The 18,689-nt window shown below is 45.0% G+C and overlaps 2 protein-coding genes across 5 annotated transcripts; one reads left to right on the forward strand and one right to left on the reverse strand.

Moving 5' to 3' along the window:
- The first annotated feature begins 758 nt into the window (after window positions 1-758).
- Window positions 759-5,362, forward strand: LOC139818643 (uncharacterized). 4 transcript variants are annotated; one of them, XM_071787452.1, is made up of 6 exons: window positions 759-1,017; window positions 2,246-2,406; window positions 2,493-2,617; window positions 2,794-2,942; window positions 3,151-3,325; window positions 3,455-5,362. In XM_071787452.1, exons 2-6 carry the CDS (start codon window positions 2,298-2,300, stop codon window positions 3,515-3,517), a joined length of 621 nt encoding a protein of 206 aa, XP_071643553.1. In that variant the 5' UTR covers window positions 759-1,017; window positions 2,246-2,297; the 3' UTR covers window positions 3,518-5,362. The 4 variants fall into 4 exon arrangements, with proteins under 4 accessions (XP_071643553.1, XP_071643555.1, XP_071643554.1 ...); XM_071787454.1 differs by lacking the exon at window positions 759-1,017 and adding an exon at window positions 1,229-1,560; XM_071787453.1 differs by lacking the exon at window positions 759-1,017 and adding an exon at window positions 1,570-1,930.
- Sap30 (SIN3-associated polypeptide 30) lies at window positions 5,141-9,265 on the reverse strand. Its single transcript, XM_071787456.1, has 3 exons — window positions 7,941-9,265; window positions 6,966-7,193; window positions 5,141-5,944 (listed from the first exon to the last, which is right to left on the reverse strand). Exons 1-3 carry the CDS (start codon window positions 8,109-8,111, stop codon window positions 5,813-5,815), a joined length of 531 nt encoding a protein of 176 aa, XP_071643557.1. The 5' UTR covers window positions 8,112-9,265; the 3' UTR covers window positions 5,141-5,812.
- Window positions 9,266-18,689: the final 9,424 nt, after the last annotated feature.

Here is an 18,689-nt window from a genome sequence, read left to right on the forward strand (position 1 = left end):
CAAAAAATTTCTCATATTTTTAAATTTTCTAAGAATTTTCATTATTTTAGATTTATGAAAAATAATGAGAAAAATATGTTTAGTTTCTCAGATATACTTGGGATTGAGAATTTTCGAAATATTTCAGTATCTGCGTGTAAGAAAACTTCTGACAATTATTACGTGGATTTTCTCATATTATTTATTAAAATTTCTGCAAAGATGCAGTTGACAAGAAAAATGAAATATTTAATTTTTATTTTGCCTGAGTTTTTCTGAAAAACATTCCAAAAGTCTGAGAAAGATAAAATTTTCATTGAAATTCTGAGATTATAATAATAATATAAAAAATTTTGAGACATTTTTCCACCGAGGGCAAGTGAAATCCTTTGTCAGATCTTTTAAGTTTGTTTGCAATTACAAATAAGTTAATCGTAAAAAATTGATCATTATTATTATTCACAATCTAATTTTTCTCTCCACATTCCCCAAGCAACAAAAAAGTAATAATTCTATCAACAAATAATTACTTGATACAAAAATCGGAGTTGATCGAAATTAATATATCATAAAAACTTTTATTGTTCTGTGCGTCCCTAAAAGCATCGATCCTTGAATTTAAACACTCGAGACTCCGCTTCCTAGGAACTTCGTCAACTAGGACGAGACATCACCCCGACGTTTCCGGGGAGTCGTCCGACCAATTGGCGCGCCCTACGGCTCGGCGGCTCGGCCTCGCGCCCGCGGGCGGGGGCAGAAATACCCAGTCGCCCCGCTACATCAGCGACGTCGTCGCGTATAGTCCCGAGTCCCGGAGACACCCGAGCGCAGATATATCAGTTCCACGGTACACAGCGCGTCGGTTGTTCGACGGCGTCGACGATTATCGGGTTGCCGCACTTGCCGCACGCAAAACAAAGACGCGGTAGCGACGAAAGCACATCGCCGAAGCACCGTCGCTCCCCGTCGTCCCGGAACACAGGTCATCGTGTGATCGCGAAAAATGCGACACCCGCGCGTATGAGCGAGTCCCTATAGGTAAAGAAAAAGAAAAAAAAAAGGAAAAAGAAGAGAAAAGAGAGAAGAAAAAAGAATCGACGCGTCGTACCTGCGCGTTTGCGACGCATCCCGTGCGCGAGACGTCGCGCACGTATTCGTATAACAATATACATATACATATATACGTTCACGCCACGCCACGGCAACTGCCATATCCGATTCGCTCCGGAGTCCGCGGTCCCGGCTGTTCTTTTTTCAGTTTTTTTCTCCCTTTCTCTCTCGCTTGCTCTCGCTCTCACGCGGACACAATCGTCGCGATCGCCTCCGCGATACAATGCTCCGTCGTCCCGAGGTGCGATAGCCCCCGGTATCCGTGAAATCGAGCTCGATAGCCGCCAAGCCGCCGCCTCTCTCTCTCTCTCTCTCTCTGTCTTTTTCCATCTCTTTCTCTCCTCCCGACGCCGATCTCTTCTCTCGCGCGATCTCGCGAAGCGAACCCGCCGCCCGCCGCCGCCGCCGCCGCCTCCGCCTCCTCCCGCTTCTGCTCGCGTATGCGTTGCGTATCCGCGTTCGCGACGCCTGGTAAGTTGATTGTCGTGTACGACCGGACGACCGACGCCGAGTGCCTCTCGACGCGAGCCAGACCGCGATCGACCGAAATAAAGATTCCGAAAGATGGATGAAGCTACGAACTGATCGCGTGATCCGAAATTAAGAGCCGCTCGTCGAAAGTGGAGTCGATCAGTTCGATCTGTTCGAGAGACTCGTATCGGAGTCGAGCGAAGGAGGTTCTCGCGGTCGCGCTGGGCGTTCCTGAGGGAGAGGAGGGAACCAGCGACAATCTGTTCCCTCCGGCCGTATTGTACTTGTGTTCTCCCGTCCTCCCTCGCTCGAATAAACAAGTGTCGTCTCGCAGATCGGAACGGAAGGACAGGGAAAGAGTCCTGAGCAAGTTCGTCAGGTTTTTTTCTTTGCGAGAGATCCCGCAGCCGCGATAGCTTTATGTAATGACGATTGAAATGAACGAACGTCGATTCGAACACTCGAAAATAATAACGAATTAATAATGGAGTGATGATAAAGAGCATACGTTAATGAAGCTTTTGAAGTAGCTGAAGAAAAATTTGATTAATTTCTTTAAATCTTATTTTCTGCTAGTTCAGAAGTTCAGTATTATTTTGAATGTTTTCTTGGTCTTCGAATTTTTACATATTACAGATTGTTCCTTTGGTGAAGAGAATAATTTGACGTTTATCGTTATTGACAGGTGATCAGCAAATTGTGCCACTATCCTTGAATTGCGCGAGAGTAAGACAGTCATGGAGTCGTCAGATAGGAAGAACGTGTATCTTACGAAGACCGGCGACAACTCTTTGAACTCTGGAATGAGGGAGACTATGATCGTCGGCCAGGCCAACATGGCACCAGGTATATATAGGTAGAATAAGAGTCGTGTAGATTCACCCTGCTGTATACCACCATAGTGTACCACCGCCTACGTATTTCCTTTGCAGAATGCGGTGGAGAAGGTGTGATGAAGTCCAATAACGTGACCAACGTTTCCGCTAATCAGGCAAAGTGGTCTAATACTCCTGGCCCTAAAAACTACATCATCAACTCGGTGCCGGTGAAGAACGAGGTGCGACAATCGATATAATACTTCAACAGTAATTGAGTTTGTAACAACAAACTCAAATATAGAAAAACATATTGCAATTCAAAAAATCTATCGGAGAAAAAAGGAGAGAAATTGTTATTTAAATTAGGGCCCTAACTGACCGTTATAAGTGAATTGGTATTGGGTCCATTTTGCAGATCGTACATCTCGAAGACGGTAATGCGCATTGCAACAACAAGAAAGTGTATTACTATGATAGACATTACACCGGACACGAGGAGCCAGAGAGGCCGACGCGTAGAGGAACGAAGAGATACAGGGACAAGGATGCACCAAAACGAGCGCTGTACGTTGAATTAAAAATGTTGAATCAATAATCAGACAGAATTGTACTTTGAAGATGTAGCATTGATAATGTTATTTAGCTCTTCTGTCTTGTGATTTTATCAGTGGTTTTTGTAAACGCCTGAGCAAGATATGTCGATACAAAAAATATTTAATAAATGTTGAAGCACTTACGATACTTACCGCGATTCTACATCGATACGTTACAGATCTGCATTTTTCTACTTCTGCCAAGAGCTGCGCGGCAAGATGAGAGAATTGCACCCCGAGATGGGAGTAGGTGATATTGCAAAGGAATTAGGAAAATTGTGGATGAGCACGGATCTACAGACAAAATCCAAGTACATGGCCATCGCGGAGGAGGATAGAGCCCGATACGAAAGGGTATGTTTGAACTGAAATATGTGCTTGAAACATTCCGAATGATTTTAATTCTGTGGATCTCTCCGTTAATGTATGAATAATTGTTCGTCTTTACGCATGAAATTAACGAAACAATTTTTTAATGCGCAGGAAATCATCGCCTACAACAAGAGAGTTAAAAATTACGACCCGGAAGAAGTTGGGACCGTATAAATCGTAATGCGGACCCATGGGACGGACAAGGACGACAACATTTATTCTAATTCGAGTATTCGAATGCAACAGATGAGCTGCAACAGACGAGCGAGGGTTCATGCTTGCGACAGACAAGCGAGTTTTACTACTAACCTAGAATTATCGTTGTATATATTATGTATACTGTTGATATTGTCCGAAAAAGAAAGAAATTGTGTCTCACAAAAATTCGGTTATATACTTACGATGATAGAAAAAAAGAGCCAAATTCGAAAAAAGAGCGAGTTCCATTTTATATATGAATTTCTATATCATACGCAGACGCTATATTATATATATGACTAACATGTTCTTTTATATATAATTATGTATACTTTACATATGATTATATGATATATATCTATTCCATACGATAGATATATGTCACGAAATAATATATAGATATACATCTATTATATATAATTATATATAATAAGCACAATAGATTCTTGATTATCCAGATCTATTTCATCGAACATTTTGATTATTCGAACGTTCTTTATACTACTCATGTAATTTAGCATTCAGTCGATCGAGCGTTCGAATGATCAAGATTTTAATACATACATTTTAAGTATAATAAGAATAATAGTAAATCAGATAACTGCTATTATACTGCATTAATATTAAGCAATGATAACGATAATAGTAACGTTCGAGAATAATAAAAACGTACATATTGCACCATGCACCTATATTGCATTGTAGAGTTACAGTAGATTGCTTCGCCGAGACACAAGAAATAGTGCGAACGAAAGAGATTAATCGGAACAATAAGGAAGAATCAGGATAATTCTGTATTAGGATCGAGCTACGTGCAACATACGAATTTTGTCGTAGAAGATTATTAAGGATAATTTCGCTACCTCGTAATAATTGATTTTATCGGCGGGAATAATTTGATGATGCAGTGGGCAAGAAAAAGTATGCGTTGTATTGCGAAATTGATTATCAATTGTTTGGACGACACTTATTACTTCAAACAGAGCATAGGAACACTAAACATATTAAAATTAAGAGACGGTTAATATAAACAATATGTAGCATTTCCAACATACTTATTACAGCACCATAATAATTAACCGTGATAGAGAATTATACAAATTTTTGATATTTGTTAAATTTAAAGTTCGTCGAAAACGGACAATCTCTAATAAAATGTCTTGTTAAAAAGAAGATATCTTTTTGCAGAATCATTAGCTTCAAACAATTTAGAGATATCAAATCAAAATGTAATTTGATAACGTTAAAAGCTTCCTTTATTTCGCCGCTGTAGTAACATTAGGCAACAAATATTTTGTTGACTAGACAGTTTTTTTTTCCATATTTCTTCGTTATCAATGTTGAAGATTTGATTAAATGTATACCGTTTTCCGCTTATAGTAAGTTATCGAATAGAAAGTGACATGTGCCGATGTCTCTTTTATATTACAAGAAAAATTCATACGTTTCTTCACTCACTGTGAATGTTTTTGACAAATTAAATTTATATACATGCGAATTACTCTTCACACATTTTGTCAAATGAAAATCTTTATCAAGAAATTCAAATAAATCGATCGAAAAACCGAGGTAAAAAAAATAATGATAACAATGATTGCACTGCTAACGAGCATGTGTGAAGGTATGTACAATAGGAAGTAAAACAAAAACAAAAAAACCGCGGTCTTTATACATGTCTTATCGGACGTTACTCATATTCATACTTTAAGTATAGATATATAAATAATATCAGGGAAATTATATCAAGATCCCGAAACGATGGAACGTATATTCTATGTATTTTCTTTTTTTTTTCCAATAAAGGTAAAATAGATAAAAACACATTGGCTTCATAGAAGTCATTTATTCCTGTCGTATTAACTGCGCATTTATCTTTTCCGGGCAGCATTTTCCAAAGTATAGGTATATCACCGCTCGCGATTTCTAAAACAAAATCGCGAGTGCATTTGTACATTTTTACATTTGTGCCAATTTCATACGAGAAGTGCAATGAAAAATAAAATAACGAATGATTTTGATACTGGAATACATATATATATGCTGTGTTACCACCACACAGCATATATATACATATGCATATATTACATATATTTTTATATATTATATATACATCTATTTTTTGTTATATTATTTTAATGGACAGCTTATAAAATACATATATATATATATCTATATATATTAACAAGTAAAAATTGATATTACACACTTATCACATAATTAATCCGTACTGTTATTACAGTCGCGACATACGAGAATTCCCGTCATACAACGTTACGTCGTATCACTGTTGCTTAAACCGTTCTTTTGGTCTAACTTATTCGCGTTGGTCTTAACTGTATATATGAAGAAACTTAGAGCCTCCTTCTCAACAACGGGGATGGTCTTGAAATGCTTCATGAGAGTCTGCAATAAAAATTAGATACGTGATTTTAAGAAATCTTAAAAAATGTCATAAAACAGCTGTTTTTTCTCATTGTTGATTCAAAATTATAAAAAAATAATAATGAAATAACAATGAATCCTTCAGTGAAAATATAATAGAAAATGACATATGGCAACTATTCATTTTGATCCTTACTTCGAAAATTCGAATGTCATTCGTCGAATTTGTACGCCTATTGAATTCGTGGGCGGGCTAACCCTCGGACGAGGCTTAGGTTGGGTCAAAAAACATAATAGAGTAAGGCGGGTGCTTCAGGCAGGGCATCGCCCCTCCAATGAAGCTTTCCTTGCCATCGAATTCATATTTCTTCCTTAAAACGAATAATTAATACGTCACTTTCTGTCATACTTTCATTGTATATTTCGTTATTTTCTTTTCTCAATAATTTTGAAAAGTAATAACGAGTGAAACTTGCACTCAGGCCATTTGCAATTACTAAAGTAAATATATTCATATTATTTTTATTGATAATTCTTAACGGTTACTGAGGGAAAGGTCTGCAAAGACTACGGCTTTATCTGATGTCTATATCTGTACCTTAGAGGCAAAGAATCGTATCTCCAGTTTTGTCAAAACAAAGTTAATTTATTTTTTCTAACATGCCTAAACTGTATATATTGTGTGTAGTGATAAAGGGTCTTACGTTTATTATTACTAAGGCACAATGTTCAGAAAGTCATATTGAAAATTTTCATAGAAATAATAAACGTTAAATTCTGTTCTCTCTACATTTACGTATAATAATAAAGACACGATTCTTTACCTATAAGGTAAGATCTTGAAACCTCTTAAACTACATTTTACACAATGCCTTTTACAAATAATTTAACTTATACAATAATTTTTGTATTTAAAACATTTATTATCTCTCTATATATACATATATCAATTCTTACGTTTATATTCGATCAATCGATTTTTGTGCCTATAAATATTATTGCACGTAACGAAATAAGAGAATAATAACGTTGCTTTACTTACGTCCGCTAGCTGAGCCTTGTTGAGACCCGGTCGGGTAGAAACTTTGTAGTGCCTCTTGTATCGCCTTAATGTGCCGACTTGCAATTGGAAGAGGTCGACTTCTGGGAGGTCATTGTCAGTCTCGCCCGAGTCCTCCTCGGAATCCTTGCGCCTCCGTTGCTGCTGCTGCTTGGTTCTCGCACACTGGATCACTTGCTTGTGATAATCACAGATGTATATATGTCGTGCCTGCACAAAGTACACAAAGAAGGGATGTAACAGAATAGCAATAATAGCCGTAGGCGTCGATAGTTGATAAGTTCCGCGAATGTTTGAGAATTCTATCCATCGAATGTCAATTCGCCGGGAAACGGAGTATAACGCGTCCGACGATATCGCGTTAAAGTGAAGTAATTATTTTACAAAAAAATATGCTAAAATTCCACGAATAAATTTCTGGAAAATCTTTACTATCTCTGACGCACTTTTTCGACGACTTTCTTCAAGTCGAATGCCCCATCCTAATAGGAACACAACAAGACGCGAAATCAAATTACATCGCAATAAATAAAATTTACTTATTTGTTCGTCGGTGCTCCTCGTTGTTAGTGCGCTTTTCTACCAATATTAAATACAATCACAGTTGTACAATAAAAATGTGGGTAATCGTGCAAGTTATGTATCGCGCATTAATCGTGTCAACCAATGTCGGTCACCAGCCGGACCCTCGTGGCGAGATCGAGCGCGTTATCGGGTATCGATAATTTATGATACTGATAAATACATACACTCTATACAACGCATTGCGCGGAGTATAATAGCGGACGACGCGCGTCGCCGGCGGCGGCGGCCGCGGACGCTCCGAATTTCGCGTGACAAATGTGACAATCGAGCGCGGCGATCAGAGAGTGATACGCGCGCGCTCGCCAAGCGCGTATATGTATGCAGACGTGCGCGTCTGCCCCGTATACAACTGTGCCGCGTCTGTGCACGTACCATGTGATCGAGATTGAGCTTGAGCCGCCGCTGGGTGACGGTCTTCTGGATGCGTTTGCTGTAGGACGCGTTGCCGGCCGGGCGGGAGCATCGCTCGCCCTCGTCGACGAGGCAGCAGATCTGGTCCGCCGCGCCCCGCGAGTCCTCCTCGCCGGTGCTGAAGCCGTTCATCCTGGCCCCGGGGGGGAACAGTCCTGCCGGTCGCGATCCCGATCGCGATCGCGTTCGGCTGCTGCGTTCAGTGCCGTCGTCTGCGACGACGGCGACGGTGACGATGACAATGACGATGACGACGACGACGACGAAGATTCGCGCGGTCGGTGCACTCGTGTCAAAAGTCTTCGATCGCGCCGGGGCAACCGGCGATCGCGGGACGGTGACCACGACGATGATGATGACGGTGACGACGACGGTAACAGGGGCGCGCTGGGAAACGCCGCACGCTCATAATTCTCCTCCGCGCGATCCGCGGCTATCAAGCCGCGAGTTCCCCTACTTCTCCCCTCGCGGCCTCGTCCGTCCTTTCGCGCGGTCGGGACGGCGGCGTACGTACGTGGCGCGTGTCTCCGTGTCCAATGTCTATATGGAGTCGGCCGAAGCGGAGCGGAACCACAACCAAGCCAAAGCCAAAGCCAAGCCAAGCCAAGCCAAGCCGAACCGCGCCACGCCGCGTCGCGACGTGACGCGCGCGGTGCCGCGCCGGGTCGCCGATCGGTCGCCGACGTGACCGAGCGCGCGGAAAATGTCGACGAGCCCCCTCGGGGCTCGCGAGCGTCGCCGGGAATCCGGGACGGTAGATCCTCCGCTGGCCGGCCGCGCGCCGAAGGACTTCGCGGGTCCGCCGGCGATTCCCGCCGCGTCCTCTCCCGCGTTCACCAAGATACCTCACGACACACCGATACACGCAGTTATCGGGACACGAACCGAGAAACTCACTGCCGAGAGGGGTTTACCGCTCGCGTTTACACCGCGACCGACACCCGCGCACGACGCCGACGAGAAAAATCCGTCAACGACGACGCAACGACAGGTCGAACGACATCCGTACGTCAGCACAATCAGTCTTCGACTGAAACTGGAGCCGCCGGGCTGAGCTGAGCATCATATGCGAAACATCTACACACCGCGTATTGTCGTCGGAGCGAGCTGCCAGGATCGCTTTTTCTTCATGCGCCTGCGCGTGAAAGGCGGGCCGTCCCAACTCCCGCGGTCGCGGCATCCGCGGCTAGCTCCTTGGACCGGAAACATCATCGACCAGTTAAAATGTAGAACCGCAGAACGTGTCGGGTCCACAATGTTGTACACTCGGCGACGTCACGTACTTGCACATGTCTTCAATCACGTGTCAAATAAAAAAACAGAAATTCCATATATCACTTTCTTCTTTCTTCGCATCGCACACTTGACCTTGACTGGTCGGATTCTTTTGCGTACGCATTTTAAAAAACTGGATGAATATATATATATATTCACGTATATTATTGATATTCAGGACTGGCAGTGTATCTTGAAACGCAGCCATTATTGATGCCAATTGTATTCTCTCTTTCTAGTACTACCTGATTGGTCAATCGCACTGAGAATGTCATCATTTTTATGTAACTGAAAAACAATAGATCACTCATTCCAGTATATATAGAGTTCAGTGCTAGATACTCGTGCGTTATGACTCTAAATTGCGTCCGATAATGTGATCAGCACTGATTTGCCGCAGGTAGAATTGATCCGCGCAGTTCTTTGGACTTAACGTACCTTAAAAAAAAAAGAAACTACAAGTCTTTTAAAATACGTACAGCGACACAGTGAACGAAGCACACCACGAGGCAATTAAGCTTATCAGCATCGCGGAAAAGGAGGCTTCAATTGTTCGATAAAAAATAAATGCCTCGTAATGTCTTTTTAAAAAGTGGATTCGATTTTAAATGAAAAAGAAGTAGAAAAAAATCAGCTCTGTTAGAATTGTCGAACGTGGGACGCTCCAGCACTTGAGTCTACTATTGTCAACTGTGTCGAGTCCTATATATAAAGTAGAGAAAATGACTGCCTGACATTCTCCTTTTTGGTCCAATGAGGAAAATTCGTTATCGAAAAAGAAATTCTCTCATTGGACCATCATATGCGTTCCGACATTTAACTCCGACATACGACTGATTAGAGAAAATGACGGAGCCAATCAGCAGTCGTTGCACGTCTCGCTTCTTTTTATATAAGATTTATTACGGGAGCGTTCCATTTAACCACGTTGCGATTGATCATAGCCATTCACAGCCCTCTCGGTCGATCCACTGGAAAATGATTTATTCATCAGCTTGGCACGTAGCCTATCATGTTATTGGAGTCTTAAGTTCATTGATCATACCATCACAGCCGTATGGTTTCAGAATCTAGATATTTGAAATCGAATGGCGTAGTCAATTGAGTCCCACTCGGACTGCGCATATCACAAAAATCGGTCCGACTCTATAAGATAAAGCGCATGTGCGGCCTAGAGACCCTATAATCAACAAATTTATCATGGCGGCAAAAAAAATGGCCTAGTTTACACCAATCTTTTGATACGCGTATCGAATAGTATATTTGAGCTGATCAGCCAATAATCAAACTAATTTACTAGTTATTTACTATTTAATACGCGTATCAAGTGATTGGTGTAAACTAGGCCAATAATAAAAAGAAACGTACTTTTTAAATAGATTCATTCACTGCATTTCGTTGAATTAATTTTTTGTATGAAAAAAGACAAGTCGTATTCGTATGATCACAAATATCTATGTATTTTTACGTTATTTTCAATTTGCCACTTATAAAAATCCTATAGAAAATGGCCACAACGCAATCTATAATACACATTAGAAGACGCCACACATTTTCATGCTTCAATTCGATTTGACCTTTTCCCCCTCCTGCTCCTAAGTTACCACAAAAAATTTTTGTAACGTAGAAGATGAAAAAAAATATCGGACAAGACGATTATATTCTCGAGTGCGGTGTACTCATCTAATGATTTTTGTTTCATGTCTCAACGGAAATGATAAATTCCGCCTCTCTAGACGTAGGTCTTTTTTTTTTCTCCCAAACTACAAGCGCGAAAGAGCGGACAACGCGAGAACGAGAACACGAGTTTTCCTCGTTGGTTTTTCCGCGTGACGTTGGCGATCCTGCGTCGAACCGCCGTACGGTGCCGCGTCGCACCATCGTCTCCTGGCGCCACCTACGATAGAAACGGTGCCTAACCTCAACGTTCTCGCGTAGACGGCCGCGACGATCCGTCGTCGAGCGAAACAAACGACGGCGCACGGTGTCGGCCGTACGATCGGCCGTACTTGGTAAAAACGATCGCGTCGGCGATAAGGGCGGCCGCGTTCGACGTCGCACGATCGGCTTTGCACTCACGCATTTTCCCGCCCTTTCAACCGGCCGACATTTTATTTGGTGGGGGGCAAAAAGAAACGCACCAAAACATAAAAGGTCGGCGCTGATTGGCTTACTTTTTGCGGCTTATCTGAAATAAGCCAATGGTAATGGGAGATTTTCCCCGTACGCTGACCGTATGCCGCACGAGTGGCGTGGGGTCGCGATATTCGAAGCTGAAGAATCCTTTTAGCCGTAGCGGATCCCGTTCCAGGTAAGAAAAATCGAAATATTTTTCGCGGGTCGCGTTGACAGATCCGCGGGACGCCGCGCGGACGATCCGCGCGTACGTACGCACCGTCGGACCCGCCCAACGCGAGCGTGTCCGCTGGCCGTAGCCCGCTACCGTGCTGCGTTCCTCGTACGTATACCTTTTATTTCCGTACTACCGTCAGCACACGGCAGCAAATGGCTGCCCGGACGGACGCGTCGTGCGCGTACGCCTCGTTGTGTCGTCTCGTCGCGCGTTATCGAGATACCGTGCGACGAAAGGACGGAACGTACGTACGACGGCGTGTCTCGGCGACGTGGATCTACTCGCGGAGATGCTCGGCGGTGCCCGCGGCCGCGGCCGCCGCCGTCGCCGCCACCGCTCGCTCGTTCGTTCGCTCGATCGCTTCACCGTCGCCGCCGCCGCGTCAACGACGTGTTGACGTCAAGGCCTACGCGCGCGTGCACGTCCCGTGTTTTGCGTTGCTCTCGCTCTTTTCGTCGTGCATCGCGACGAGCAAACCTCCTCGAGGAGGATAATGTGGCCGTAGTTGAAAAATCAATCGCACTCTCTGTCATCGTTCCCACCGTGCATGGCGTGGTATGTCGGGACGCGCCGCCAGTAGTTTTCCCGCTTTCCAAAAATCTCGCGAAAGCTGTCAAGACAAACGAGCGAACGGACGAATGTGCGGGCGGTCGAGCAAAGTAGTCTGGACCTCGAAGAAGATCGACATCTCCATGTTTTTATCTTTCTCTCTCTCTCTGTCTCTCTTACGCCCTCCCTCCTCCCGCGCTCCTTCATCGCTCGGATTATTTTTCTCGACGATCGTGTACCGAGCTCGTTATTGCCAACGAAATAGATCGCGATGCTCGTGGGAGCGGAGGGTAAGATGTAAGATGGAATAACAGAGCGAGAGAGAAAGAGATAGCGCGGGGAGGGAATGAGAGAGGAAGACGGAAAAGTGTTTACACGTAGGCGTTTCTCCTACCGACGGTGCATCTCGCGAAGCGCGGCGTAGCGTAAAGGTGCGTCCAGACTTGTTACATACTGCGCATTGGTATCGCGTTGTAGAGCGACGAGATACGTCGCGGCCAACATGGTTGTAACTCGTCGCCGTGCCATATCGAGCCACTGCTTTGTCGAGATAGAGAAGGAAGAGAGGAAAGGGGGGGGGAGAGATAAAGAGAGAGAGAGAGAGAGAGAGAGACGTTCACAATATATGTTATTTATTTGAGCATCATCCTCTTTATTCGGCGTAGTGAGGTTACGAGTTTGGACGCGGCTTTAAGTGCGCGGGCAGCGGTGGCGGCGGTGAAGACGCCAGAAAGCAAGCATGTCGTCGGTTGACTCGCTCGACGTTTTTATTCGATCCGCTAGTCGTCGTTCGACACGGCGGGTTCTCGTGGGTCCGAGGTAGATACTTCCCGTTGCCACACACCACGCACCATAGGTTTCTTTCTTCATTCTTTTTCTCCTTTTTTTTTTAGCTGCACTCCCTGTACTCTCCGGTCGATTCTCGCCTCCCCTCTGTTCGACGTTCGATTACGTGTTCGATCACGAGTTCGGTTACGTTTTTGTTGTCGCTGTCGTCATATCGAGAAGGTACACTGACGCAACGATTTCGTTCTATCATTTTGGACGTTCGGTTGTTTTATAATTCGATGTGTGCGGCGAAATGTGAACGACCCGGGTAGAACAAAGGACGGAGGCAATTTACCGACGATCAAAAGCGCAAAGACGTTACGACGCGATCATAAATTTCCAATTTTGCAATTTAAATTAGGACGCGAATCGTAGTCGGAATCGGTAATTAGTCGTCTTGCAAATTTCCGTGTGCACTGTTTTTTTTTACTTCTGGTGCAAAAAGTGCAACGTGGTGCAGCTAAAAAGAGCAGGTCCCGTACGAAAAACGCGCGATCGATGGATAATACTCGGATGGGACGCGCGATGTTCGGGAAACTAAAACCGGTGCGGCGACAACGTGTAATTCAACAACGACAAGTTCAGATCTTGATGGGCATTTTTCCGCGTTTGAAACGTGAAAAGTATGCGGTGGGGTGTGTGAAAAAAATTGCAAAAATTCTCTGATGCCAGTATTAGAAATTTTAATTGAAGAAGGAAGAAATATATTTGTTAAGTTGGGAAAAGTATATAAAATTCACATAAAAAATATTAATAGTGTATTATCGGGCATTATTAGGCACAAAAGATTCAACCCGACCGTATATTTGCACGCTTTCTATTTATTTGATTATTAATATGCTACCAAGATCCGGCCCGATCGAACATGATACTTTTCTCTACTTGATTAAGAAATATATCATGAGACACAACAATGTCACGCCAAGTGTATTTGATACTTTCGATCGTCGAGCAGATAGTCGATCTTAGTTCGTAATGTATAAGCATGACATAAACATTACTGCTTTATCTTGAACCAGACGCTGGCGCGCTGGTTACTTATTTCATAATGTGATTGCCTGCTGAAACTAAAACGCCTCGTTCACATGGTTACATTGATATTAATATCCAATTTAATGTTAACACTAATGAAATAGTTTTCTTATAAAAACTTGCTATCGTCAGGAAATTTATTTTGACAATTACAAAACGATGGAAATACGCGAGGAATACAATTTTGTATTCTCATCTGTCGTACTGGTATTAGCCTTGATTTAATGTTAACACTAATGAAATAGTTTTCTCATAAAACTTTTGCTATCGTCAGGAAATTTATTTTGACAATTACAGAACGATGGAAATACTCGAGGAATACAATTTTGTATTCTCATCCGTTGTACTCGTATTAGCCTTGATTTGATTTGTTACAGTTTTCCGTAAGCGAGCGAATTATTATCTATTTTGTTCGGCGAAAGAACCAAGTTTCGTTTACTCGATTTACAATTTGCGCCACTTGCATACTGTGTTTTTCTTCCGGTTCCTAATAGGAATCTTGAGCGTTGCTCGGGACACCCTGTGTATAAACGAGCGTCGCGTATCATAACGTTGCGCCCCGCGGTGTTTCAAGCCTCGCAAGCACTCGCGGGAGCTTTAACGAAGCTTAAACTCGCCCATATACTTACACACCGACCAACAGTGTAGTCCAAAGGAAAACACACAGCCGCAAACATTTTTTTTTTCTTTACTCGATGCACAACCATCTCTTCGATCGATTATCCGTAAAAGCGCTCGGTCGGAACAAATCGCACCTCTCCCCACGTCCCTCGATCCCCACACCTTCGTGTTCGTTTCGGATAATCGGCTTTTCGTTGTGCACGCTAAGAATTACGAGCTAGAGTTATGAGTTATCTAAGAGTTACATCACCGACGCGCTACGAGTAAACGCGCGCGCGATTACGCTTTGTTCCTTTTGAAACTTTTGTTTAAAAAATTCCATTGAAAATCCCCCTCGATAAGTCACGTCGGAATTTTTAAGCTTTTTTTTTACTAGAAAATCTTACTGGAATTTTCATAATTTCGCGCGGAGCTTCCTGAAAGCCAAACGAATGACGGTTCACGATTCTGATTAGAGGCCCTCTATTACGAAGTAATTTTAGACCTGTATTAGTAGTTACGTATAACTGTTCTCAGCTAATGAATTTCAAGCTAATCACATGATATTACTCGATGAATAAATTTTGAATGTGTTTGCTGATTTATTATATTAATACTTGCATTTGATTATCAATTGTGAAATGTATAAAGTTTATAAATAATCTGTTACTTATATTTTCTCGTGATTTTTATTTTATCACAAAGTAGTTTTTATTTCTTTGTTTATATAAAGTTGCGTTTTCTGTTGAGAAAGCAAGGAAAACGGCTTTAATTTTGAAAGCTGATTTAGAAATGTCGGAGAAACTTGAGTTTTTTGGGGGGCGGAGGGGGGGAACCTGCTTTTGTAATTTCTATTAGAGGATGTCGAGATGCGCGGGCAATCAAACTTTACCATGTATTTATATATGCGTTGGCTCTTTTTGTTTCAACTGTCCGGCAAAAGGCACGCCGGCGCGGGGCGCGACAATTGTATCGCCACATGGCGCGATTCGAGGCCCTCGGAAAGGGCAGATGGTGCGACTCGGAGGGTTCCCGCCATTGTGACACCATTGTTTCTGTCCCGCGCGGCCGCTCGCAAACTCATTGTACTAGATAGAGAATTACGATACATATTTCGAAAAAGCAGGCGCGCGCGCGTACGATATTCCAAGGTGTACATCAAAACGTGGGAATCGGATGCGCGCCTAGGGCGCCCTTCTCTCCCTCGTTTACCTAACGGATCGGGGTCTTTCGGAATCCTAACGGGCGATACCTCGGGCTCGCGTAAGAAAGTTGTAAGCTGTAGGAAAGGTATTTATTTCGATCCCTCTTTATAGACCGAGGCAAAAACTTCGCCTCGCGGATACTCTGCGTCTTCGCGAGACAGAATCCGCGTTATTGCGTTATTCAGATTTTTGCGGCGCGCGACGTTCGTTGAATGTTGAACGTAAATTTGAACGTATACGTTTTCTCGAGGTCGCCAATGATCGCGTCTCTCGAATCGGAACATTTTATATTTTCGAAGCTACGCTCAGCATATTTCGGACGGCGACACGGAGGGTACCGTCCAATGTGGAATCGGCCGGTCCGGTTCGGGCCGGCCGTCGTCGTTGGGCCGTACCAACATGATCGGGGAACTCGGTTTTTCCATCTGGCTTCTCCCGCCCCGCGTTCTCTCGGCTCCCGCTGGTTTTATCGCACCGTACATTCCGCGTTTCCTTCGACCCTTCATCTCTCACCGTCCCGTTAGAGAAGTACGCTAATTTCAACATTTTCGTACGTTTCCATACGTACGTACGTTCGTTCGTTAGGTTGCCAATGCTGGGCCCTGGGAATGCGCGATGGCTTTGTCTCTCCTCGTCTTTCTCGCGCTGCCAGTTCTCCCGCCTCTCTCGCTCCCGCGCTTACCCCCGACTCCCCTCCGCTTCTCCCGCTCCCGTTCCTTTCCCCTCTAACCTCAACAACGCCGCTGCCTCTCCATTGCCTCTGTCTCCCTCGATCACCCCGTCTCTCTCGCTCGCGCGTCTTATTGACCCGGACCCGGTTCTCTTCTCCTCTCTCTTCGATTCGCGCGCCGGGTTACCCGCACCGACTCACTCGCCGCCTCACGACGGCAAGGGTTGCCGGGGGGGGGGTGAAAGAGGAGAGCGAGGGGCGGGTGGAGGAGGTGGAGGAGGCACCGCGGGGAAGCGGGAGGGACGGGAGGACAGGTCCGACGCACAGGTCCCGCGATATACATTTTCATTTCATCTTCTTGGCGCGCTATCGGAGACAGAGAAAAGTAGAAAGAAAGAGAGAAGGAAAAGAGAAAAAAAGATCAGCGCCCGCTTTGAGGAAGAAAGCGGTTGGGAAAAAATTTCGGCCATTCCCCCGCGAGCGCGTTGATCGGTCAGGGCTTTTCCGTTCGGTTAGCGCGTGCGAATTCGCACGAATTCCAATTCGCGACTTCGCGTTGCGAGGAGAAAAAAAAAAAAGAACGCGATGCGAGTGATACGTTGCCGGAGCGGCGTGAGCGTCACATTCCTGTGGTTTCGTATCGATAAAGGGATAATAAGGGAGTTATATACGAAGGTAGAAATGAGTTCGCGTCCGCGCGGCGCCGACGAAACTAAATTCGCGTCAGTGCCCCCGAGTTTGTAACAAGACTTACGTTCCCCATCGAGAAAAAAATTACTAATTCGAGGAAGGAATTGTATTCGGATCGGTGCTGCGAACGTATCGCTCGCATTGGCGATTGAAACGTGATCGCGACAGAGAAATTATTACAACTTCGTATTCTGCCTATCATAAAGGCATTTCTTTCAAGATGGCGCGTAATGACGCGCCTTGCCGCGGGGCGTACGTAAATCCGGCCTCGAAGCGCGCGTCGTGCGTGAATCGCGGGCCTCCTCGCGCGTGGTCGATCCTCGGAGGCACATTCCATTCGTAGAACGTGAAATTTTATCGCTTCGCCGAAGGTTCTTCCGTATCGACCGACGAAGAGAAGACCGGCGCGGCGGCCCGTCGTCGCCGGTCGGTAAAGACAGCGGGCGCGCGTCCTCGTCCTCGTCCTCGCGCGTACGTGTTACGGGCGCGAAAAAGGGCGTAAAGCGATGGGCGCGAAAAGCAGGAAGCGTCGCTCGTCCGCGATGTGGGGCAAATTCCAGTGAGCTAGCGAGAGCGTAGCGGTGTAGCAAAACTCAAGGGGTATAAGAAAAAAAGGAAGAGAGAGGTAACAGAAGAAAGAGCACGCAATGATGACGAGGAGTCAGCCAGTCGGTCGCGATAAATGCGTCTCTCTCTTTCTCTCTTTTTTTTCCTCCTCTTTCCGCGTGCTTCTCTTTCTCTGCCTAAAAGTTGACCTCGAGTTTCAAGGGTAGAGAAGGGTTCGCAGTCGTTTCTGCGCCTCGCGCTCGCCCCTTTCCCCTCCTCTCATATCTTACCGGTGGGACTATACGGCGAGTCGCGCGCGCGGGGCTCTCTCGAATTCTCTATACGAACGGAGAGAGAACGGAAGAGGAGAAAGCGACGTTGCCTGTAGCGCGACGGCGGTAGACTCCCGCCATCCCCACCGGCGGTATAGCGCCGTTCGATTGGCCGGCGCGCTTAGGTTCTCCTTTGTGAGCGGGCGGGTGAAAGCGTGCTTGGCAACGTCGCGAGAGTTTGCCGGCGTCCGCTGGAAGGAAGGCTAAACTGATATGAGTGCGAGAGAGCGAGAATGAGAAAGAAAGAGTGAGAGAGCGAGAGAGAAAGAAGGACGGAGAGAGAGGGCGAACGAGACACCCGGCAGAGGGGCGGTAGGAGGGGGGGAGGGGGAAAGGGGGACGCGATATGGAAGACAGAGAAGGAGAGAGAGAAAGAAAGACAGACAGATAGACGGGGAAAGAGAGGAAGAGAGATCGTACGAGCACGTCCAGGCGGTCTGTTCTCGCCAGGTTCGCCCTCTGTGTGTGCGACGTCGCGTGTAGTGTAGTCGGTAGAGGCGATAGAGAAGTGAGCCGCGCGCGCGTATACGCTTCTCCAATGTGAAAAAGCTATTGCTATATATACTACTACCATTACAGAGCCGCCGTTACTACTAATACCACTACTCCTCTATCGCCACCGTCGTCATC

The sequence above is a fragment of the Temnothorax longispinosus genome, chromosome 9 (assembly GCF_030848805.1).
Source record: "Temnothorax longispinosus isolate EJ_2023e chromosome 9, Tlon_JGU_v1, whole genome shotgun sequence".
Classification (NCBI taxonomy): domain Eukaryota; kingdom Metazoa; phylum Arthropoda; class Insecta; order Hymenoptera; family Formicidae; genus Temnothorax; species Temnothorax longispinosus.

Bases quoted from the DNA above. Each gene is read 5' to 3' on its own strand.
- Sap30 (XM_071787456.1), bottom strand. From the start codon at position 8,111: ATGAACGGCTTCAGCACCGGCGAGGAGGACTCGCGGGGCGCGGCGGAC. The intron at 7,194-7,940 runs GTACGTGCACAG...TACTTTGTGCAG, and splicing joins AGCTCAATCTCGATCACATG to GCACGACATATATACATCTG. The intron at 5,945-6,965 runs GTAAGTAAAGCA...TTTTTATTGCAG, and splicing joins ACAAGGCTCAGCTAGCGGAC to ACTCTCATGAAGCATTTCAA.
- LOC139818643 (XM_071787452.1), top strand. From the start codon at position 2,298: ATGGAGTCGTCAGATAGGAAGAACGTGTATCTTACGAAGACCGGCGAC. The intron at 2,618-2,793 runs GTGCGACAATCG...TCCATTTTGCAG, and splicing joins CGGTGCCGGTGAAGAACGAG to ATCGTACATCTCGAAGACGG. The intron at 2,943-3,150 runs GTACGTTGAATT...GATACGTTACAG, and splicing joins GATGCACCAAAACGAGCGCT to ATCTGCATTTTTCTACTTCT.